At 35.1% G+C, this 19,650-nt stretch overlaps 1 protein-coding gene across 1 annotated transcript; it reads left to right on the top strand.

Annotated features, from left to right (window-relative positions):
* Positions 1-10,233: 10,233 nt before the first annotated feature.
* Positions 10,234-11,009, top strand: LOC105059359 (uncharacterized). Its single transcript, XM_029268625.2, is given in 3 exon segments — positions 10,234-10,442; positions 10,563-10,779; positions 10,782-11,009. Coding segments are annotated over 3 exon segments (351 nt in total). The 5' UTR covers positions 10,234-10,329; the 3' UTR covers positions 10,803-11,009.
* Positions 11,010-19,650: the final 8,641 nt, after the last annotated feature.

Here is a 19,650-nt window from a genome sequence, read left to right as displayed (position 1 = left end):
TGCTGATTAGGAGTTTTGATTTCTGACTAAGCATCAAAATCCTAATCAACATTAGAGATATGTTTAGAATTGATTATCCATCATTCTATAAGGTTTCCCTAGCATAGTAGTGGATGTCTGCTATATGGTAAATGATTATCTTAGAATGATGAAATGACTATCACCTTGCACATCATGTGATATTATTGTTACTTTGATTGTAGCATGTTCAAATTTTTGTTATAATATAAAGATGTGCATGAGACCATGAAAAACCCTCATTAAAGTTATATTAAGTTGTAGTAATAAGCAACTATAAGCTAACCAATTCTTGAATCGATTAAATCAATTTGATGTCTAAGAGTGTTTCAAGTGTGGCGGTTATTTAATTAGTTCTATTTGCTGGCTTGGCCAACTTGTTGATATTTAGAAATGTAATAGAGAGACTCCCACCAATCTTGTTTTAACACTTTTCTAATCAATTGGATTGGTTCGAATCTTGAATTAGGATTGCTTGACGTTGAAAAATTACTACTAGGGGCCTTCCTTCATGCTAGGTCTATGTTATGACTAGAACTATAATAGATTTATTGTGTAACCACAAGACCTGCTATGGGAATAGTTGTAATATAGTTTTGGTACATATTAGATGCTTACGGTATTTTTGAGTGTGCTGCTTTGTTGTGTAATCATAAGGACAGCATTATTCAAATCTGACCGTATGAAAATAAAAGATTTAAATTAACTAAAATTTTATAGTTTGTTGTATAACTACAAAGTTATAAAAGTTTTAGAGGCAAGAATATGGTTGAGAGTTGCATGGGATGTAATTGAAAATGGTCTCTTATCTTTGAACTCATAGGGGTTTATTGTGTAATCACAAGACTGATATAAAGAATTAGGATCTTAACCCCACTTAAGAAATTAGGATAGGATTTTTCATTTACCATAGGAGAGGACTATGGTATTCGATAAAAAAGTGAAAAACATAACTAGATAGAAGACCTTATCTTGTTGTGAATGTCATTATGAGTAGTTTGATTGTATATTGTTCTTATTATGTAGATAATTTCATTATGGCTTCTTCACTCTCATTACGAAGCATCCTAGATAATAATAAGTTGATCGGTTCAAACTTTGTAAACTGGATGAGAAACTTGCACATTATTTTTATGCAAGAAAAGATCTCCTACATTTTGGATACTCCCAGCCTTGATTCTATTGGAAAAAATGCTACTGAGGAGGAGAGAGCTACAAATAAATTATGGCAGAATGACAGTACTACCATCAAGTACATCATGTTGGCCTCCATAAGTAACGAGCTACAGAGGCAATATGAGAAAATGGATCCTCAATCCATACTCCTTAACCTTAAGGAGTTATACGAAGACCAGACTGCTAGGTATGAAATATCCAAGCAGCTTTTCTGAGCTAGGATGACTGAGAGCACACCAGTTCAAGCCCATGTACTTAAACTCATTGACTTGATCACTAGATTAAGTCAATTAGATTTTCACATAGATGATGAACTCAGTCAGGATCTGATACTACAATCTCTCCCAGACTCTTTCTCTCAATTTGTAATCAACTATCATATGAACAAGCTGGATACATCATTGCTAGAGCTACCTAATATGCTTTAAGTAGCAGAAACCCACATCAAGAGAAAGAAAGGTATTGTTCTTCTTATGAATAAGAAGAAAACTGACAAGAAGGGTTTGAAACAAAAATTGAACCCTAATAGTAGCACCTTCAAGAAGAAGAAGGCAAAGGATGTCACCTATTTCCACTGCGGCAAACTAGGATATTGGAAAAAGAATTGCAAAAATTTTCTTGCAAGCATAAAGCAGAGTGCAAGCACTGCACAAAAGGGTATGTATATGATACAAACTGCTTTTTCATTAAGTCATTCAGCTAGTAATCTTTGGGTATTAGATATCATCTGTGATTCACACATCTGTAAATCTTTGCAGGGACCGCAGAAAATTCGAAGGCTAAAGAAAGACGATTTTAAGCTGTTTGGTGCTAGTGGAGAGACCATATACATCGAAGCTATGGGCACCTATCTACTAAAGTTATCTTCTGATAGAATTTTGGAACTGAAAGATTGCTACTATATGTCAAAAATAATTAGAAATATAATATCTATACCCTTGTTATTAAGACAAGATTTTGAAATAAATATAAAGGATAATAGTTGCTCTATTATTCATTTTAATAAAATATTTGGTATTGATTTTATTGAAAATGATCTTCTAGTTTTATCACTTAATGATGGAATTTTTCATATTAATGTGAATATGAAAAGAAAAAGAGAGGATATCAATAAGATATACCTCTGATATTGCCGTCTTGGTCATATCAGTAAGTCAAGAATAAACAAGTTGTATAAAGATATATTCTTTGACTCATGTGATTTTGAATCATATAGGACTTGTGAATCTGTCTCGAAGAAAAAATGATTAAGACTCCATTTGTTGGATATGGAGAAAGGGCAAACGAGTTGTTGGCTCTTGTATACTCTGATGTATGTAGGCTTATGATGACTCAGGCCAGAGGAGGATACTTTTATTTTATTACATTTATTGATAATCTATCTAGGTTTAGATATATATTTCTTATGAAATATAAATCTAAAGTTTTTGATAAATTTAAAGAGTATCAAAGCTTGATCGAGAAACAAATTGAAAAAAATATTAAGATCCTTCGATTTGATCGAGAAGGAGAATACTTATCCAGTGAATTTTTTGATCATCTTACGTCTAAAGGTATTCTTTCTGAATGGATCTTTTCTTACACATCATAATTAAATGGTATAGAGGAAAGAAAAAATTGCATCTTATTAGACATGGTGCAGTCTATGATGCACTTCGCCAATCTACCAATATCTTTTTGGGGATATATCCTGAAAACTACTGCATATATTTTAAACAAGATGCCTTCTAAAGCTGTTTCTAGCACTCCATATGAATTATAGAAGGATAGAAAGCGTAGTCTTAAGCATCTTAAGATTTGAGGCTGTCCAGCTTATGTCATAAATAATTTTGGATATAAGTTAAGTACTAGATCTGAAAAATATAAGTTTGTAGGTTATCCACAAGAGAGTATTGGATATATTTCTATATGCTTACAGAATAAAAGATAATTGTTAGTAGGTATGCTACTTTCTTGAAAAGGGAGTTTATCTAAGAAAGGGTTAGTGAGAGGACAATTGAATTTTAAGAAGTTGATAACCTACAAATAAATATGGATAGCCCTCAAAAAAATCTTCAACTAGAAGTATTAAATGAACAAGAACATCTATAACACATACCTCTTCTCTGAAGATTAGAAAGAGTTCGTCATATACCTATAAGATATGGCTTTGTCATTGGAAATAACAATGAAGCCAATATCATTGAGAATGATGATCCATTGATATATTTGGAAGCTATTATGAGTAAGGACTCTGATAAATGGCGAAAAATCATAAAATCTAAAATGGACTTCATGATGACCAACCAAATATAGACTTTGGTTAATTTGTCTGAGGGTGTAACCCCGATAGGTTGTAAATGAATCTTCAAAAAGAAGATTGGGACAGTTGGCCAAGTTAATACCTACAAGACTAGGTTGGTGGCGAAGAGTTTTAAACAAAGACAAGAAATTAACTATGATGAAACCTTCTCACCAATAGCTATGCTCAAGTCCATCAGGATTTTACTTGCTATAGCTGCATACTATGACTATGAAATCTGACAGATAAATGTCAAGACTATTTTTCTTAATAAAAATCTTGAGAAAAAAAATTTCATAATATAGTCGAGGGATTTGTCTCAAATGAGAGAGCAAATCAAGTGTGCAAGCTAAAAAAATCTATCTGTGGATTAAAGCAAGCATCGAGGAGTTGGAATATCCACTTTGATGTTACTGCCAAATAGTTTGTCTTCATCAAAAATATAGATGAACCTTGTGTGTACAAGAAGATAAGTGGGAATGCTATTGTCTTCTTAGTTTTTTATGTCGATGATATATTATTAATTAGAAATGATGTCTCAATACTTCAATCGGTCAAAACTTAGATATCAAATCAGTTTTCTATGAAAGACTTAAGAGAAGCATCCTATATACTTGATATTAGGATCTATAGAGATAGATCTAAAAAGATGTTAGATTTATCCCAGCCTAAATATATAGACCTTATGTTGAAGAGATTTAACATGGAGACAAGTAAAAGAAGTTACTTATCAATGAGTCAAGGCATACGTCTCTCTAAGAAGATATCTCCTAAGACACAAGAAGAGAGAAAAAGAATGAATTCTATCTTTTATGCTTCGACTGTGGGATCTCTAATGTATGTCATGCTATGTACCAGGTCCAATGTGGTTTATGCTTTAGGCATAGCCAGTAGATTTCAAAGCAATCTAGAAGAAGAACATTGAAAAACTGTGAAGAATATTCTTAAGTACTTGAGAAGGACTAAAGATGTTTTTCTAATCTATAGAGGATCAGAGCTAAAACTAGAAGGATATACCGATTCAAGTTTTCAGTCTGATCTAGATGATAGCAAATCAATATGTGAGTATGTCTTTATCTTAAATAGAGGAGCAGTGAGTTGTAAGAGTTTCAAATAGTAGACTGTAGCTAACTCAACCACTGAGGCAGAATACATCGTTGCTAGTGAAGCCGTCAAGAAAATTATTTGGATGAAGAAATTCATCACTGAGTTAGAAGTGATTTCTAAAATTGAACGGTCAGTACCACTTTAGTGTGATAATATTGGAGCCATTGTTCAAATAAAGGAGCCGAGATCTTACCACAAATTCAAGCACATCCTCAGACACTATCATCTCATTCGAAATATTATCGAGAGACAAGATGTATCTATTGAACGAGTTGAAACGAAGAATAATATAGCAGATCTATTCACTAAAGTCTTATCATTATAGCTGTTTGATCGCTATCTTGATAATATGGATTTAAAATATAGAGGCGATTGGCTTCAGTGTAAGTGGAAGAATGAAAGATAGGTGTCCTAAAGTCAATCGAATTTATATTTCAATGACACTTATCTTTATAAAATCTTAACTCATGTATAGATATTTATATATTAATAAAGATATTTTTTGATTCATTATTTATAACTGTATCTTTCTATATTTAAAAGATAATGATGAACCCCATAGATTAGGATAATAGTTTTGGGGTCATGATGTGGTCATACCTGTAAGATTTGAAATTCTAAAATTCTAATCTAAAATCATTCCTAATCATAGGAGCATTGAGTCAGAGATCAATATTTTGAATAGACTGGCACATCCTATGTATGCTCAATGGAGAGGATAGCTGATCTTACAAGCCACTCGTATGAGATACTAATACAAAGATGTAGGTGCTTATTAGATAATGAGTTCACTGAATTGATCTACTAAAAGAGAACTTCTTATAGAACCCTTACATACATGTCAAAAGAAGGTTCTCTAAATAAGAGTTGTGCAACTAGTCCTTAGACCTGAGACCATTATGAGATCTTATTCACATGAATCTATATTTTAATTCATACTCACTCATGACTAAGTTATGAATGGGGTATTCCGGCTATGGTGAATTATGTATAAAGATCATGAGTTCGGTCAATAAGGAATCGATCACTTCTAATAAGAAGAGATGTCATTCTAAGCTATCTCGTCAAATGATGACTCAAAAAATCTTTGATCAAAGCAGAAGAAGATTAGAAATAGTTTCTAATATTTCTTTAATTGAGTCTTCATTAACAGAATGAGATCCACATGAATAAGTATTAAGGTTTGACTTATTTTCATACCCATCGCTTATTCAGGATGAAGATTGATCGAAGATTGAATTACATGGTAACTTGCCATTGAAAGATATTTTTAAAATTTTTATCAAATTTTATATCTTCTGGATAGGCATGATACATTGCTAGACGTCAATCTTATCTTGTAGATTTTCATGAATTAAAAAGTTTAATTCATGAGTCAATTAGAAAGAATTCTAATTGGACAACTTGGTTTAGTATGTGATTTGACCTAAATTGATTAGATCAGTTCTAATCTAACTTAATCAATATGTATTTAGACCTACTGCCAGCTAGATGTGGAACTCAATGGATCACACACATCAAAAAATTGATCAAAGAATCAATTGAATTCATTCTATGGGTCAATTGAACCTATTTGGGTAGCTATAACAAGCTAGCACTTGTTGGCTAACTCAAGCTCCTAGCCAAATTAGATTTGGCTTAAATCTTATTTAATTGGGCTTACCTATTTGTGTAGGATCCTAATTGGATCGAGCCTAAAGGGGGTAGCCAAGTTGGGTTATCCCCAAGCCTTATCCATGCCCATATCAAAGAGTCCAAAGAGGCTTGGGCTCTAGGCACGCCATACTTGTGCGATGAAATAAAAGTAACATGCAAAAGGACCAAGAGTCCTTCTACATGTTAATCATTTATTTTAAGTGATTTTTAGATAGATAAGGAAACCTTCCCATGCCCCTTGAATTTTGATAAGATTAGAATTTTTATTTGAAATCGCGTGGTGTTTTGAATAGATGCCAAACATAGATGGGATGCCACAAAAATTAATACGCTGATTTAAGAGACACATGAAGAGGTATATCTGAGCCCTTTTCTGTGCCCCTTTTGCTCCTATAAATAAGACTCGTATCGAGAGTCCAAGACACTCAAACTCTCAGACAAAATCAATCCCTCTCTCTTCCTTGTCTTATTAGGATATAGTTTTTCTATTAAGACAAGTCCACTGATTTTAAGACAAGGCTTAAGAAGAGAGTAGGAGATGATTTAGAGAGTAGAAAGACTGAGAAAGAATTGTCCGGATTAGGCTAAGAGACTCTATTGGTGAAGAAGTTCATAGACAAAGTTCTGTCGGAGATTCTTTGATCAACTTTCTATGTGGATCAACGTTGGAGGACTTACACTTGGGGGTCTTGTGGAATCGATTACTAGCTTCTTCTCTTTCTTCATCAACTTAATAGGTATAAGTTTTATATCTATTAGTTATTTTGACTATATGGTTAAGGGGGTCCTAGGGTTTTGAGTTTCAGAGAGAATTGAGTTTCAAGAAAAATTTTGAATTCTATCTTTCGTTGCGCTCCCAGGATCCTAACAGTGCTAATCGATGCTTCAATAGTATGTGTTGAATTTGAAATTAGCCTTGGCCCAATGCAATTATGCAACTTGCCCATTGTGCATCCCAAATTGTTTCGGTACTTCAGTTTAAATCAAGATGCTAGTTTATGCATTAGTTGTCATGTTCTGAATTTAGCACTTAGATTGGGTACATGATGGCCGCACACTTCTTGGAGTGCGGTCCTAAAGAATATGCAAAGTCTATCTTTTTATCAATACATGAATCCAATTCAGGTAGTGATAAAAGTAAATTTACTAATTTTTATTCACTATAAAGATAAATTCTCCAAAATAGAAAAAAGATCAAATGAAGGTCCAAAATAATTTTCATTTTAAAACAACTAAACAAATAACAACTAAAATCCTATGCTCCTCACAGATTGATCTCAAATCCCATAGGATCTTCTAGATCTGAAATAAAAAAAGAAAAGAAGAAATAAGCTTTACGGGCTTAGTAAGTTATCAAAATCTTTAATTCAATTAAGTATTTTGTATCGAAAATAATTTTCAAGTTGCATGATTTTTGCATAAAAATATTTCAATGAATATAAAAACATTCCATATCAATCAACATAGAACTAAAATATGCGATTGCTTGAAATATATTATCCGAATAATCAATGATTGATTCTCAACTCTCACTCTCCTAGTCACTCTGACTATGAACACGATCGGCCCATGGCTAGCCTTAAAAGAGACTAGATTCTTGACTACAACATGCCATTCGTTGGTCATGCACTAGTGATCACCCTACTAGAGGCTCGAAAGAAAAATTAGCTCTGATATCATATGAATAAACATATTCTCATTAATATGTGCCAGCAATTAGGCCCACTTGGCTAGGTCTGAAAGAAACACTAGCCTCTAACTACAATACACTGTTCGTATGTGTGTGCCAATGATCATAATCAGACTAGAGAATAATGGACCAATACATATAATATATTATTTTGATGCAAAGAAATACAATTCATTTTTTCACTAAAACATGCATATATAATCAAACATTTTATATTTTTCATATAGAGTATAGAAGATAATTAGTTTAAATATAATACCATAGCAACAGATAAACATAGAAACTAAATAAAATACATTAGAGATAGAGGTAATTTACAATTTTTGCCCTAGATTCCTGTGAAACTTCATCAACTAGGAATATCAATAAAAATCTTAAATAATTAAATATCCTATTAGGCTTCTAAGTAGAAGATATTCTAATCGAATTTGATTTAATATCCAGGAGTCTCGACCACCTCTAGGATCTAAATATATATTTGTTAGATATAGATATCTAGGTGGAGATTATGGTTGTCTTTCTTTGATGGATTTGGCTGTGATCAAAATCTCCTCACTATCTGGATCAGCGATTCCAGTCGATCAATTCAAAAAAATTTCTAAGTCAGATGTAATTTCATAAATTAAAAAAGAATTAAAAATTTAGGCTTGATCTGTATCCATTGAAATAGATAGGAGAGAGAGAGAGACTTAAGTTGGGTAGATCAGGATCGGGATCTAAGCCATCAATAATCATGATATCCGGAGCACAGAACAGGGAAAGGAGATTAATAAACATAGAAAAATAGATTCAGAGAAATTAATTAAATAATTAAAAGATGAACAAAAATAAAAAAATGGGGGAGAAAGAAGAGAAGGAAGAGAAAGAGAGAGAAGGAAAGAGGAGAAGAGGAGAGGGAAATTGATGGCCGGCTGGGATGGTGGTGGCACGACGGGCATGGTCGAAGTTCGATGATAGTGGCGATATCGATGGTGGCAGCTCAAGAGAAGGCCAAAGAAGTAGAAAATAGGGATCAAAATAGGTTTAATTAAAACAATATGAAAAATAGTGTTTGGATCTGGGAAGAATGGAGAAAGAAGGAAGGAAGCTCATTGGTGATCATCCGGGGCGGTAACTCTTAGTCAATGGCAGTGAGCTCCGATGGTTCAAAAAGGTATTGGATCGAACCCAAATAAGGCAAGAAAGAAGGAAATGGGTGTTTTGGATGGTCGGACTTGGGCTAAGATGGCTTGTCGGCCGTCAGAGATGAGAAGGAAGAGAGGGAAGAAGCTCAGTGATGCCGATTGCTGGAAGAAGGGAGGGTTTAAATAGGAGGCAGCTGCTGAGAAGATAAGGCTGGTATAATGTTGGCTATTCGCCGGTTGCATCGACCTCCAATAGCCTTCAGCCAATCATACCGGCCTAGCGACCTCACATTGGCCATCATTGGGTGGCCTTATCCCAATGACAAAGATGCTTGGGATGGGCGATTGATATTCCTCTATTCCAAACATAATTTTTCTTTTTTTTTTTCTTTTTTTTGGTGTGTTTTGGATAGAAGTCGGCTGGGATTGCTGACTTTGGTCCAAAACAGGTTTATTTTTTTTTACCAGATTTCACATTAGTACTCTATGCCATGGTTCGGCATCCTTTATGAATTATGCCGCTTAATAGGAAGGAGTACCTACCAAACATGAATTATCTAGATTCAAATTCTAGGAATCAGACTATCTAAGACTCAAATCAAGAGCCTTCTTTGAGGAAAGGACAGGTGTGTTTGCTAGGGTGTTGCCACCTTCACATGCCACTCTTAGTTGCCACACGTGAAATGAGAGTATAATTCACAAGATTTTAATAGGTTAGTGGACTGAAATGCCTCCAAAAAGCTATATCAAGTGCAGAAAGTTAGTGACATAAAACGTGAAAGACGTCGCTTCATTTAGTTCCACAGAGATCTGCACTCCCTCCCTGATTAAAAATACAATTATAATGTGCATATTTATATATAGACAAGCATAAATATAAATATAAAGGGCTGGTTTTGGGGTGGGGGTTTCGTCTAAAGCTGCGAAGGGTAAAGACAAGTAGTCTGGACCACAAACGACTAGGTAGGATCAGTTTCAGCTACTCGGAGAGAGAGAGAGGGGGGGGGGGGGGGGGGGGGGGGGGGTGTGGGGGTGTTGTTGGCCTTCTGAGTCCTCTGAACCATCATTGCGTATCTGCCTTCCTGTTCCTGTGTGCATGCATTATTATTATTGTGTAAAGGAAATCCATCCCGCGAAGCAACCCGGAACCATCCTTGTCTCCTCTTCTGCTTATAAATAATATAAGATCACATGCATTCCATTCACCTCACTCTCCAAAAGGTCCTAAAAAATCTCTTCTCGAGATACTATACATGCTACAACTATAGATAACCAGTATGTCCTCCAACACCTTCAAGTACTCCATCAAAGCATATCCTTCTTCCCTCCTCTTCAGACAAAACTCAAAGAAGTCTAGAGCTCGCCTCTCGCATACCGCAAGGATGAGGAGGTGTAAAACATTCCTTCCCTTGATCTCAAATCTTTAACCTTATTTCTATTAGTTAAAATCTATGTATTGATTTTCTGAAAGTTGAGATACTGATGATATTAGTAGTTATTATCGACGAAGGTTGCGCAGGAGAAGAGAAAGTAGGAAGGAAGAGGATCAGGAAGAGCGACGCAAGATGGAAGCAAAGATGGAGTTGGTGAACCTAAAGCTTTACTTGGAGAACCGATGCATCATGGAGGAGAACGAGAGGTTGAGGAAGAAAGCTCTCCTCCTCCGCCAAGAGAACCAGGCTTTGCTCTCCCACCTCCTCGTCACCAACTTCGCCAGCCCCACCACCCCACCACAACCCTTCACAGCTAAATGATGGGCTTCTCTTCCAACTTCTGATTTATGGATATATGTGTTCTTCCTTCTTGTTTGCTGTTCTCTTTGATATTATGTATGCATAATAAGTTTTTTAACTACTAGGAGTCACTGTGAGACTTTGAGGTGTATTAATTGTTTACTTTAGAAATTACCGAAAAGCATGTAAACCGTCAGTTTGGAAGGTTTGTGATGTTGAAGCTACGTCAATCGTCTTATATCTTATTTTAACCAAATAGTGTTATACTTTTAAACTTTAGTTTAGACCATCCTATTGCTTCTAGAAGTGCTACCCGTCATCCATGCTTACCATCATCTACATAGGAATTGCTAGTCAGGTTAAAAGAATACCATATATCTCACAGACATGAGGGTGAAGAATCAATGTAAACTTACTTTAAAAAAATAATAAAATTACTTCAGAAAGAATCAACGTAAACAGAATTATTTCACCAGAGGATATTTCAAGTGGATTTTAGGTAATAACTTGAGCCATTACGTTTTGCTGTTGCTGACATAGGATTGTCAACTAAACTTAATAATGTTTACCCAACAAAGAACATTTTGAGATCATTAAGACATGAATAGTTTAGGCCAGGCAAAAAAAAAAAAAAAAAAAATCTAATTTACAAGCAATCTCAAGATAGAACAAAATGTTTTTTTTTTGGGTAAGATAGAACAAATATGATTCAGATACAAGAAAAATAACAATTCACTTATTCGGATTATGTAAAAAAAAAAATCTAATTCATAAGCAATATCAAGATAGAAAAATCGCTGTCGTTGATAGGATAGCGATTGTTTGCAACATCACAACTGCAGCGAGTTGTTATGCATGTCGGTAGCTACATGTTAAACCAACGGCAGGTTGGTTGTGCTGCATATATGGTTACATCTAGATTGATCGAATGTGATATGTCCTGAGCTTTTACTCTATGCTTGAGGTCACCTTCACGTAGTCACATTGAACCATTTCCACCCAAAATTTGTTGCAACCTGCCATTTGGGGCCGGTAATAGAAGGTAAACTGTTTCAAATTGACAGTCTCTCATCCACTTACCTGTACTCAGCAAGTGAATTTTCTCCACCTTCCATTGCCTTCGGTCTTTCTGCTTATTAATTTCTCGGTATTAGCTAGGATCTAGTAGATAACTGCAGGTTTTCCATTAGCCTTCTAGCTGAAATACTTATTATTTCTTCCACCATACCATGAGGTTAGTAATTGGCATCTTGTTTCCAAACAAAGCAGTTCTCCACTAAGCTCCTTGGAATGCCTTAAGGTTTTGAACAAAGTTAAATTTGACAAGCCTCATGATCTAAGTGGATCACCAGACAAGATATGAACTATTTTGGCCGCTACGGATGGAACTGGCTAGTATGCAGAAGCAACATCTACCATATTAGGAAACCAAATTATGGACTAAATGTTTTAAGAGCATAACTTGGTCATATAATGCTGAATTGAGATGATTTGAGTAGGTTGATTGAGTTTTTCTTTCCTCCTGATCGGATCACCATTACCTCGTATAGAGGCAAACTGGTAGTTCTAACTTTGATTTTCTTTTGCTTTTTTCTTTTCTTTAATTGAATCAGCGATCAATTTGCTATCAAACAATTATTTTGATTTGGCATGGCACTACTCAAAAAGAAAAACTACACAAGTAGCCTTGTTTGGGGGGAATTTAAAGCAGTTCAAGAGTTCAAAGCAGTTAGCAGGTTGAAGTAGCTCAAATGTGGTCAATTGGAGAGCGGTTCGCTCCTCCAGATGGGTCATCTAGCTATGTTGTTGTGTAGCCCTTTTTCCTTTAAAATTGAACTAGTTAGAAAAATTAGACTTTGCTGATAACTGCTAAGAGAAAACAAAATCACATTTCTGATCAACAGAAGTCATCCAATTAATCAGGGTCAATGTTACAAAAATTCAGCATTTAACATGAAATTGGTATCTGAAAGGCATCCATTTCTCGATTGCGAAATCACGAGCCACTTGTCGATACAAACCCATTGAACAAAAAAGATTACAGACAGGATGAGTAGAACTGCAAAGACTGAAAGTTTCTGCGAGAACATCGGCCATATGCCAACATAAGTTGCTTGAATCTGTACAAGTGCAACCAATGCAAATCACCATTCCTTTCGCTGGCATCAGTACTAATTAGCACCAACAGCTTCAGAGTCATCATAACTTGAACATGACGCAAATCAACCCAAAAATTTAACAGTGGCATTCATTGTACTGTGTTGGGGAATCATGCCAAAAAAGCCTATCAGCCGTGCAATGAAATCCATGTGAAATAAAGAAAAAAGTTTTGGCAAACGGTCCCCATTCTACATTTGAGCAATCGATTGCCTTTCATGAAAACTTTGATGTGAGAAAGGTTGGCTTTTGCTCACAGCATTTAGTGTCTAATTTTTAAGTCTTTGAAATAGTGACAACCTAAGAAATTTCACCACAACCCATCAGAGCTGATGATATTAATAGATTGTCTGAAATAGGAATTGTTCACTAAAGTTTGTCGTGCACACCTTCGCTGATAAAATTTTCCTGTTCACGCCCCAGCCTTTGGAGAAAAGGAGTAGCCTTTTGTGCTTTGAAGCGAGATGCCATGCACCTTTTCATATGTAACGACATGGCTTGAAGTTGGTGCCAGAGAAACTAGCGGAAAAATACTCATGTAGATATCTATAAAAAAAATAATTTTTAGTGATGATCATTAGTGATGGTAATTTTATCATCACTAATAATATATTTTATTGATCACTAATGATGATAAAAAAATAAGTCATTAGAAAAAAAAAATTATTAGCGACAGCATTTTTGGTTTTTAGTGACAGCAACTTTGCGTCACTAATAAGTAATAATTTTATTTTTTTAGTTGGATCATAAGATTATTAACGATGAAAATATCTTATTAGAGATGGTAATGTCCATCGTTAATAATCATTAACGATAATGTTATTAGCAACAGCTTTCGCCGTTGCTAATAACCCTAATTTTTCCTCCAACTATTTTGCCTCCACCACACCCCCCCTCATTCTCCCCACCCCCCTCCCTAGTGGCGGACCTAGGATTTTTGGTCAAGGGATGCAGTATACAAAGAGATCGACGAGAGAGAGAGACAAAGGCAAGGTCGAGGAGAGGGATTTTAGGTTTGCAAGCAGAGAGTTAATTTTAAAGTTAGGGATTTTAATTTAGGAGGTGCAGCATTTTTTATATAACTAAAAATGAAAAAAAAACTAAAAAATTAATGGTGCACATTCTATCAAGGGAGTGCAGCATTCTTTACATAACTATATTTTTTTTCCAAACTATATATATATATATATATATTTTATTTTATTTTTTTTTTTCGAACAAACAGAATGCAGACGAACCCCCTCCCTTACTAGTAGGTCGCCACTGCCCCTCCCCGCCCTCGTTTTCCCCGACCCGGTGACCAAAACCCTCATTTCCCTGACCCCCCCTCCCTGACTCTCTCAATTTTTGGGTTGGCTCCTCTACCGGTGACCGCCCTCATTTTCCCCCACCCCCCTCCCCCCTTGTTTTCTAGCACCCAGCGACCAAAACCCCCATTTTCCCCGACCCTCCTCCCCGGCCTCCGACCCCCCTCCTCGGCCCTCTTGGTCTCTGGGTTGGCTCTCCCGCCGGCGACTGCCCACGTTTTCTCCCACCCCGCTACCCCACCGACGACCGCCCTCATCGATGAAACCAAATTATTTCTAGTGAATTAGATTTTTTCCTTCTTACCGGTCCAACTCTCCTCAGATTACATCTTAATAGAAAGGGATACAATGGTAGTGCCATGCCAATGTGTTATGCTTCTATGGCAATTCAAAATGCTAGAAAAAAGATCAGCATGAATTAGTGGGAAAAAAATGCTAATTGAAGACCACTAAGTAATTAATGGAAAATGCATGATGAAAATACTTGATATTAACTTAAATCCTCCATACATATTTGCAATAGAGTCATGATCAGCAATATGAAGTATATAACCATTGAGAAACACGAACAAAAATATTTGGAAAACATTGACTTCATGCAATGTACCGCCACGATGATATTTCCTTGCTTGGGTAACTAATAGAAGAACTTAAAATTCACACTTGGAAGAAAGGTTTTGTGATTAGAAGGTATCCAAAAGGAACATATGAAATGATTAAGGATGTGCAGGGAATCTTTCACATGTTTAAAGTTGCAATGAGAAATACTAGTTTTGTATGTGGTGGCTCTACACAGTGTTGCCTCTAGCCATATCTATTTATGCCTGATACTAGTGTATCTGCCATCGTTCAGGACAAGGTGTGATTATTGCATGTTATTTGTGAATGTTTTGTATAATTTGGTAATGTTAGGACGGTGTTGAGGCCTGACTTGGAATCATGAACAAAATCTTTGTAGGACAAAGCTTAGAACCCCACAAGACTAATACAGAAAGTATAAAATGCTATCTTGACACGAATATAAACAAAGACAGAGTCTCAATCATGTTGATAGCCAAAAATAACACACTGGCTGCAGTTTTTGCTGTCTTGCATTATTATGCAAATCAATCACAATGCACAAAGACATATCTAATAGAAATAGGACGCACGGGCAGGAGAAAGTGAATAAGTCTGTTTGGATTAAGTACCTTCTGGTTGTTGCATGCATTTGAGACTTGGGAAAGAATATTATAGGACAGCAAAGGCTGACAAAGTTATATGATTGAGGATCTTTTGTCCAAGAACATAAGCTGGGTATCATAAAAAAGAAAAATAGAGGCAGATGAGTGACAACTAAAATTATGGCTTTTCAAAAAGAGCAAGTTGAAAATAAGTTAGCAGCTGAATTAACATTTAATGGGTGCTGGTGTGCTGTGACTCGCACATCGAGACATATGGATGTTCATGTAATTTAAAGATTGTGAATGCATGCTTGAAGGGGAATGTAGAAGCATGTGTTTGTCTATGTGTGTTTGTGGTATCTGGGTCCGCAAACATATATATACATGTGAGAGTGTGTGTGCATTTCTATGTGCATGTTTGCATCAGCGTGCAGTGTATGTAGAGGGGGAGGGTGCATTTCTGTGCACATGTGTGCATATTTGTGCAGATGTGTTTGTGTGTTCACAAATGCAAAACCTCCAAAACATAATATAGCAAACATTTTCTCGCAAATTTTCTTACACCTCATTAACTGGAGCTTAAAAGATTTTAGTTGTTAGAGAAGATATTATCGATTGTACCTTGAAGGCTTTGAAACTTACAGTAGGCCTAAGAAGGGAGTTGAGAGAAGATCTGATAAATCTTTGATTTGGAAATAATTTCAGTAGGATTGGCAGACAGAAAGAATATCAAATAGCTGCCAACATAAAATTGGGAAGAAAGTAAGCACTATTGTACCAATGATTCCGTGAACTTTAGGGCAATAATATGTATGCAAATATTTATTTCTTACAATGAGTATTAGTGATTGTCATAGTTTCATGAGCTAATTATGTAGGTAAGTCAAAGGTCGGTATCATGTAAGATTTGAACTATGGCTTCCTCATAATAGTTACCATTGGATCATTTACTTGTATCAATAGTTAGACCACTAGCTAAGAGGACTTCAAGATATGATTTTGGCTTCCTGAAGGAGAACATTTAATGATGCCACTTTGTCTTTGAAGGTAAATTGACCAACAAACCCATAAATTTCAAAAATGAGATTGACATGGCTCTCCTTCACTTGAAGACAAAACAAAATTTTGTCAAGAGGTGCACTTTTATAGGAGTAGGGGACAAGGCTTTTTGCCATATTGATAAAATGTAGGAGGCTACTCTACAATTGTTAGAAACTATACATCTAAAATTTCAACACCATAAAGATCACATTGTTTGAAATTCACCTACCTATGCATCAAGTGACTACAGAATGGATATATAGTTCAATGGCTCAAAAGGACATCTCAAATATTAATTAGCGCTCTCAAACCACATGCACCAGATTAAATTTGCTCCACACATTTTTGTAAGATGTCTTGATCATAACCAATAGGATGGAGCCAAAGTCTATGTTCCTTATAATCCATTTTAGCATGGTAGCATTTCCGATAATGTCCGTTATGCCATTCCTAAATAGAAGAAGCATCCATCTATTTTGTTGGTGAACAGGTAAAAGACCTGTAAAACATGACCCTCTTTGCTTTCAAATATTTCAGATACTATAGATCTTGATCAACAATGTGTATCTTATTCTAGAGAGAGAGAGAGAGAGAGAGAGAGAGAACTGGAATATAATTTCTCCTTGAATATCTAGAAGATGAATATTCCGACTCAATCGCTCAAATATACCACCCTCCATGCATGAATATTTGTGCATATCAAGGAACATAAAGTTATTAACAATATGTATATGTGCATGTGTATATATGTATGTATGTATACATGTTCATCTACATGTATATATGTATATATGTACATGTATTGTGTAAAAGCAAGAATGCTCTTAAGAATATTTGGCAACAGATTCTTCCTAATGAAATATCAACAATACTTCTCCGAACTCAAAGACCATGCTGTCAATTATGATCCTTAAAAATCTTAAAATCTTAGAATTTTTAGTGCTCAGCCCAAAAAAACAGTTTGGCCATCCCTATCCCTAGCTGAGGAATTCCTTTTTTTGGCCCTTCCTAAAAATTCTCACCTAGGAGTTTTCCAATCCTATGGTGAATTTAAATTTTGATGGATTTCCTAATGGGCCATGGGTGCAGTTTCTACTACACAAATCCACGTACCATTTATCCTCTTATAAATTTTCCTAGCTTTCTAAATTTTTGAGCTTTCTAGGAGTAATGAAAAAGCTTTATCTTGTCTTGCTACCTTTGTTTATCTTATATAAGGAAAGATTCCACTGTTTATCATAATTTTTAACATATGATGCGGCAAATGAAAGCCAGGTATATTCATTACAAGTAAGCAATCTTCTTGGAGATTTCTCTTACTTGTGATTACTTTCTTTTTCGCTTTAGTACTTGATGCAATGCAATATTCTTCTCCTAGAAGTTGTGATATTAGTCCTTTTGAAGAGGCATGTCTAAATAGAGAATGAATTCTACTCTCACATGGTCACCATTGAAATAGAGTTTGCTATTGCTTAGGAGGTGGAGGTTCTTTAACAAATAGGTGGATGTTTTTCTGGAGGCAAAATTAACATTTTGGATCTATCGTTACATATGAGGTCACTTCTTGAACAATAAAACTGAGGGCTTTAGGCCTATACCAATCTCCTGCAATTATCACACATAAGGTTGCTTCAGAAATACTAACAGCAAGGCCATTATCTTGTTCCATCAAACATGTGTATTACCTTAGAATAGAGATTGAGCATTGCCCAGCCATAAGATTAGTGCAACTCCATAAATTATCTTATTTGTATATCTGCTATGACATAATTCTTTATCAAATAAATTTACATTCTGAAATTTATGAAATGATGGACTACATGAGTTTAAACATATAGAGGCCATTTGGAAAAGTAGCAATGTTGTTATTGAACTGAAAGAATAAAATTTTTGGTTTGATAATAGATTGATTGTGCAGTGGTCATTCCTTTTGCAAAACTCAAAGTTTAGCCATTCAGATATAATAAATTGATCATAGACAACCTTCCTTTTATTCCCCAAAGATGAAATTTGATTGAGTTTATACTTGTTTTCGGCAGTTAAGTTTCATCATTGTTTGCAATATATACAAGTCTGTTTGTAAAAAAAAATACTTTGTTTTTCTGTAGATGCAACTACTCATTAATTTATTCGTTTTGCTCCCTATTTATCTAACTCCCAAATATGTATGCATAGAATGGTTAATGTTTCTCCATGTCAATCTAGTCATGTGGATTTTCCTATCAACAGATCTTCTTATCTTTGAGCTTCTATCATTCTTATGTTGCATCATACTCGAAGCAGAAATTCCTATGTCTGCACCTGATTTTATACTCACTTTGATGTATAAGTACAACTTCCAAAACAAATTGTTCTCTAGTTTTTTGATATTTTAAGCATTCAAGTCCAAATAGAAGCCACCCACCCCTACTTCTGTTTTCTCATCTCATCATAGCAGGAAAGAAATGGAAAAAAAGCAGTAGGTATGTGTGTGGTATAACAAACTATCTGAGCCAGATATTGTAAAAAAATTAATAATGATTGACAAATGATAAGGTTCAAAACTAATATTCACTGAAAAATATTAGTGATCAGAAATATTTTGTCAAACAATAATATTATTGTTGAGTTGTGTCTACTCACTACTATGATGCCATTTAACAGCTAAGATCACATATGAGAGCTGCCTGAGGCATATTTTGAATACCTGAGGAACACTTGAGTTTCAAAGTATTTCTCATGATGTGGAAACAGATGCACGTGAATATTACATCTAAACTTGCCCGAGAATTTCGCAAATGTTCTGATACAGATGTACTCTGATGTTTGGAACCCAGAGATTACATCTGTCTAAGCAAACACAGTTCTAGTTTCCAAAAAAAAATAAGCACAGTTTTGGTCCAAAAGGAAGTAAGTTATTTGAAGTGCATCATTGATAGCTATTTAAATTTGTAAGGTCTACTTAATGAACTTGTAATGGAATAATGGTGCTAACAGAAAATGTCAGATACAGAATAACAAAAAATTTATAAGAATGATTATATATGTTGATCGACAGACTTCAGAATTACTCTTCTAGGTCTTGTAGGTGAGAGTGCGAAGGAATTTTCCAGGACTGAGTAGAATTGTAGTAGTAACTTGCTGGTGTTTTATTGTCATTGGTTGTTGATGAGCAGCCACCAAGAAATAGTGCCTAAAACTACAAAGGAGCAAACAAG

The sequence above is a fragment of the Elaeis guineensis genome, chromosome 16 (genome assembly GCF_000442705.2).
Source record: "Elaeis guineensis isolate ETL-2024a chromosome 16, EG11, whole genome shotgun sequence".
Lineage (NCBI taxonomy): Eukaryota > Viridiplantae > Streptophyta > Magnoliopsida > Arecales > Arecaceae > Elaeis > Elaeis guineensis.
The sequence above is the reverse complement of the archived record's forward strand: the minus strand, read 5'-3'. Positions and strand labels throughout refer to the sequence as shown.